The following is a 6,000-nucleotide window of genomic DNA, read 5'->3' on the forward strand; positions in this document are numbered from 1 at the left end:
ATTTCCTTTGTATGAATACAAACAGCGCTCCTCCAAACTCTAGGTGTTCAATAAATGTTCCTGAATGACTGATTAACTAGTAAGAAAATAAGCATCTGATATTTCCACACAGTATATTATCAGGTTGTGAATAACAATATCAGGCCTGGTTCATATCATGTTGTATTCTATACTTCCTACCTGTATGACCTTGAGCAAATCACTTAAGATTTCTGGGCCTCAATTTCCTTAAAAGTTAAATGAATCATTTGGAATAGATGACCTGGAGGGTCCCTTTCAGCCATAGGTTCATGCTTGTATTATACAATCTATATATAATATATTCTATTATACCTCCATAAATCTTTTTGGGGTTTATTTTGTACTGTGAATTCCTTTCTTCTGTGAGTTAGATTAGATAAGAACCATGGTTCCTTCCACAGTGATTTCATAATATGCCAAGGTTTTGTAATTCCTTTGATATGGTTACTACCTCCACCAACATAGATCACAGCCCCTCCACAACTTAATAAATGGTCTTAAAAGAGTCACAGGAGCTGAAAATTCATTGTCTTAGGCCTAATCTGTAGATGAGTTTAGTTAATTTTCACTAGGCTGGTGCTATGACAACAGATCTACAGTTTGTCACTCTACTGTCTAACTGAAGCTACCATAAAAAAGAGCTGCCAAAATTTGTGCTCTGCTGGCATAACCTTCCAGAACCCAGGCTCACTTACATACCTGGCGAAGCATTAGAGTGGGACTTTAGTATTCTATAACAAAAAAATAAAATGCCATTTTTACTCTGAACTTCTGGGACACAACTGTTTTGTCCCCAGAAAAAGAAAACAGGGAAGGCTTGGGAAAGGAGTAGGGGATCCTATTAAAATTCAAGCCAAGGACTCCCTTGTCTGCTATTGTCAGACAGACAGTCCCGGTGACAAAATGTAAGAGAAACTGCAGTGAAAACCAGGGGAGAACAGAATTTAGGGATTTGGTGCAGCTGTAGATAGGATCTAAGACTCACCCATTTTGGTATCTTTCCCTTGCCCCAACCCAACACTTCTATTAATTTATTGAAATCCACAGCCCAAGGCAGGTGATTTGATTATCTTTGGAGTGTAGAATCTAGTCCTCTCATAACGCTTATCAGCTCTGGCACAAATTGAACACATTCATCTCTCACACACACACACACACACACACACACACACACACACACACACACAAATGAACCTCATGGATCGTTGGGGAGCAATTCTGTTTCACTGATAATAGGGAAACTCTTTTTAAAGGGTCATACAGCTAATACCAATCTCAAAAGATAGACATTAATGATTTTTCTTTTGGTAAATGATAAGTGAAGCGATAATCATAATAACACATAAGGAAACACATTTAAATGGATATTACCAAGGCTAAGGGGCACCCAGTCCTTTCAGTGGTAAATGCTATTCAATAGTTACTGTTTAAAATTCAGGCTAAACCTGAAAACATAAATGGAGGAAAACACTATCTGGGATCTAAGGATAATATGAATGATTTTTGCTCAGGAGAAACGTAACTGAACAAGTATAAACACCAGGAGAGTTAAAAATGATGTCCAGTGGTAGGTCAAACTTTAGGCAAGCAGGAAGGGGTGGGGGAGGGATTTGGAAGAAAGAAAGAAGGAAGGAAGGAAGGAAGGAAGGAAGGAAGGAAGGAAGGAAGGAAGGAAGGAAGGAAGGAAGGAAGGAAGGAAGGAAGGAAGGAAGGAAGGAAGGAAGGAAGGAAGGAAGGAAGGAAGGAGGGAGGGAAGGGAGGAAGGGAGGGAGGGAGGGGGAGAGGGAGGGAGGGGAAAAGGGAGAGAGGGAGGAGGGAGGAGGGGAGGGAGGAGGGAAAGAGGAAGAGAGGAAGGAATGTAAATATCTTAGTTTGAAAGCTTTTTATCTTCTCACCCCGAAAATATATTCGGTGCTTGGAAATGGTTAAGTCTTATCTACTTGTGGGTGGAAAGGCTCCTATTGGGAACAGGGCCACTGGGTGGAATGTCTAAACTACAGGTTGGACTGAAGCCTTTTGGTTGGGGGAGGGGCGGGAAGGGAGGTAGGGGACAGGGAGGGGTGAGGAGAGAATGAGAAGCAGAAGCAATCCGTATCTCTCCCTTGCCACCACATGCCCAGCCTCGTTTCCTCCCGCAGCATGCATTGATCACTTGCACGGACTGTGGTTTCCCAGGGGTCTGTCCTTCTGGAGAAAGCGTCTGTCTTTTGTTACCTTGCTATAATGCCTGGCAGCTTCTCCTCAATGAAATTCTGCATGCACTGGTGCTCCGTGGAATTAGCTAGAAACAGGCGAAAAGCTTCAACGTATCTGCCATGATCAGAAAACAAGCTCCTCATGGAAGATGCCATGTTTGGTTTTCTGAGAAAGGCAGAAGGGGAAGGGAAGTTTCTCTATCCCCGCCACCCCCACCCCCACCCCCACCCGCTCCTCCTCCTGGCCACCACCCTCTTCCCAGTTCCCAGTCCAGAACTTAGATTTGTGGGGAGCAGGTCACCAGTGGCTGCCACTGGAGCGGGACTCATTAGCATATAAAATGTCCCGCAGGACTTGGTTCCAGAGACTTTAACCCCTGCTGAATTGTTATTTTAGTGAAGGGAGAAATGTAGTAAAACCAAGCAGTAAATCCCACTGCTGAAACTTTTGTTTCAAACCTGGGGAGGGGGGGTGCTAGACCTATAAAAATCAAGATTACTTTGGTTTCATTTCCTTTTTCTCCTGAGTAAGAAAGCTAAATGTCTGAAAAAGGCAAAGAAACCTAAACTTTAGGAAACCATTGGCCATTATGGATACAGCATCATATTCTAAATGCAGAATGCATGGATTGGTTGACTCTCTCCAAAGCCTTGGGGGAAAATACTCTCCTTTTTAATTCTCTAGATAGGAAAAGGTTCAACAAGTGACATTATAATGTTAATTTAACCTTCAGAAAAATGGATATGATATGCAAAAATGAACTCAGATCACATTTCTGCTAGTATCTTTCTTTTTAAAATAGAAGTCTAGTCTTGGAAAACTGACAAGTAGGAAGAAGTAAAGTCATAACTGGGAGTTTTTGAACAAGGAAGTCTCAGTTGGGGACTGTTGGTGCAGCAGGACAACGGGATATGAGGAGGAGACAGATAGTTCAGTACAAGAACTGCTGGAGAGGCTACCATGATGAGGTGGAGTAGGCAGACACCTCACTTTGTGTGTGTTGGGGTTGGCAGTAATACTGGTTTAAGGCCACTGTTGGAACAGGATGAATAATGTTGCAGGACAGCAGCTCCCCCCAGAACAGCAAAGGATTTCAAGTACTATCAGAACTTTATAAAAGTGGCACCCTGGGAAATAACGCCAGTTGCTACACTCTAGATACGCATAGGTAAGATGACATCACAAACTGGTGAAAGAAAGGAGACTGGCAAGAAGTTGGGGGAAGTAAGTATTGTCAGTTACTCCCAACCCTAAAGAGATGTTCTGGATTCAGCTGGGCAAAGTGCTGGCCTATCTATAACATGCTTTATTTAGTGTACTTATAATCTTTTTTAATTCATTCAACCAAGTAGCATTTATTACCTATGATGTACCACATACTGTGGTAAGTATGGTTTTATAGAGGGAAAAAAAAATCCTTTACTTTAAGGAGCTTACAGTCTACTGGAAGAAAGCTACATATATACATAGATAAGTTTAATATACATAAAAAGTAAATACACTTTCCCTGGAGAAGACACTAAATAACTGGGTGATAAGAAAAGGCTGAGCCTAGATGGCTTCAACTCAAACCTTGAAGTAAAAAAGGGATCTTAAGAACCAGAGGACAAGGAGAGCAGAGAGTTTTTAGTGTTAGTATTTGGTCTTTTTTTTTTTTTAAAGTGAGGCAATTGGGGTTAAGTGACTTGCCCAAGGTCACACAGCTAGTAAGTGTCAAGTGTCTGAGGCCTGATTTGAACTCCCATCCTCCTGACTCCAGGGCTGGTGCTCTATCCACTGCACCAGCTAGCTGCCCCAGTATTTGGTCTTTTAATGGTATTTTAGAATTCTTAACCTTGGAAGAGACTCCAGAAGTTGACAAGTTCAACCTCTTACCAAATATAGTACCCCACCCCTCCACCTTGCCCTACTCCCACGCTTGAGCATTTCTAGTGAACTTGTAAGGAAGTACATTCCATATTTAAATAGTTCTACTTGCTAGCAAGTTCTTCCCTATATGCCATCAAAATCTACTTCCCTATCACTTCTATGTACTTGTTCTACTTCTCCCTTTGAAGCCATATTAGTTAAATATCACTGCTCTTTTCCTTCAAATATTTTAAACACTATCAGTTCCATCTTCTTCAAGCTAAATATGCTATAAGTATTTTTTTTTTCAAATATTCCTCATAGGATATTGTTAATAGAAACGTTGCCATCCTGGTTGGTAATAGTATTCTGTATATTTTCTAGTTTGTTGATATCTAGAAATGGTGTCACCAGGACACAGTATGATGATGGAACTATTATGGCTTTTGGTCTATACACTATATTTCTGTTAGTGTAGGATTTTCATTCTCTTTTTTTAGGTAGCTACATTCACAGAGTGCAAAAGACTATGGGATCATTGAAGACTTTAGAGGTTATCAAATCCAACCTCCTCATTTTACAGATGAATAATAATCAGAGGTGCATAAAGGTGAAGTGACTTGCTCAAGGTCATTCAGGAAGTAAGTGGTAGAAACAGACTTAGAGCCTGAGTTGAGTCATATATGTAAAATTTGCACACAGATAAAATCCTGGGGAGAGGGGGCTTCCCCATCATTCACTTTGTTCGTTTGTTTGTTTTGGATATGATCTTTATTGAATTTATCCACCAGAGTGGAAATAAAAGTCTGTACAAAACCAAGTGTTTGTTAGTATAACTTCTGTATCACAATTAATATCCAAACAGATTTTTTAAAACAGTCAACTCAATCAAAACCCACTACTTCAGAATCAATAGCTTCTTTGAAGCCACAGTAACACTTAAATATGGTTGACTTCAATGCAGAAATTTGGTTGGCTGGTAAGCTAAGTAAGCTTCCAACTTAATCAAAACAGAATTACAAAAAGGCAAAATTGTGGTTTTCACAGAGATACAGTCCACTGGAAATCACCAACACTGGACAGTTGTTAAGAGTATTTAGAGTCCTGAGATAACATGGAATCCAGGCATCCTTTAATCAGTCTTCTGTTGTCCTTTCTTTCCAATCAGAGATTTATGGATGTGTGGAATCACACCACCACCAGCGATCGTTGCCTTTATCAGAGAGTCCCCATGAATGGCCAGCTACAAGTGGCGAGGAGTGATGCGCTTCACCTTCAAGTCTTTCGATGCGTTTCCCGCCAGCTCAAGAACCTCTGTGGTGAGATACTCCAGGATGGCCGCGCTGTACACGGCGGTGGTGGCCCCCACACCGCCATGGCTAGTTGTCCAGGATTTCAGATGCCGTGGATGCGGCTGATTGGGAACTGCAAGCCAGCCCTCTTCGAGCGGGAAACCACTTTTGTCTTCGCCTTTCTGGAGTCCTTCCCAGTCTTCCCACCAGGCATTTGATTTGAGTTGTGCGTGAAGCTCTCGCACACATGCTCACTCAAGGCAGAGAGCCGACCAAGTAAACAGGAGACCCAGCCGGCTACTGCTCTGGCGCACCGCGATTCAAACTCATCATTCACTTTTAAACTTCTATTTTTCATCTTCTCATACAGTTGATTCTTTGAACCAAAGTACGGAATTTTCCATTTAGCACTGTTAAATTTCATATCATTGATTTCTTCTTACTAATCCAGATATGCTAGAATATTGCTTTTGTCATCCAATATATCTGGAAATTAGATTAATGTGTTTTATGAAACTTTCACCTAGATAAGGCAGCATAATGGATAGATATTCTAAGGAAGAAAAATAGCACCTCTGACACATGTTAACTGTATGATCTTGGGCAAATCTCTTCACTTCTTTGTGATTCAGATAACAATCTA

The 6,000-nt window shown here is 41.2% G+C and overlaps 1 protein-coding gene and 1 pseudogene across 1 annotated transcript in view; both read right to left on the reverse strand.

The window, feature by feature from the left end:
• The window catches only part of HNMT (histamine N-methyltransferase), a 53,154-nt gene extending 50,737 nt beyond the window's left edge, over nucleotides 1-2,417 (reverse strand). The window contains exon 1 of the mRNA XM_043997790.1: nucleotides 2,236-2,417. Coding sequence (XP_043853725.1) covers nucleotides 2,236-2,372 — 137 coding nt within the window. The 5' untranslated portion in view covers nucleotides 2,373-2,417. The remainder of the gene's footprint in view (nucleotides 1-2,235) is intronic.
• A 2,604-nt stretch (nucleotides 2,418-5,021) lies between these two features.
• On the reverse strand, nucleotides 5,022-5,577 carry LOC122749826 (annotated as a pseudogene).
• Between the last annotated feature and the right edge of the window lie 423 nt (nucleotides 5,578-6,000).

Source organism: Dromiciops gliroides, chromosome 3 (assembly GCF_019393635.1).
Source record: "Dromiciops gliroides isolate mDroGli1 chromosome 3, mDroGli1.pri, whole genome shotgun sequence".
NCBI lineage: Eukaryota > Metazoa > Chordata > Mammalia > Microbiotheria > Microbiotheriidae > Dromiciops > Dromiciops gliroides.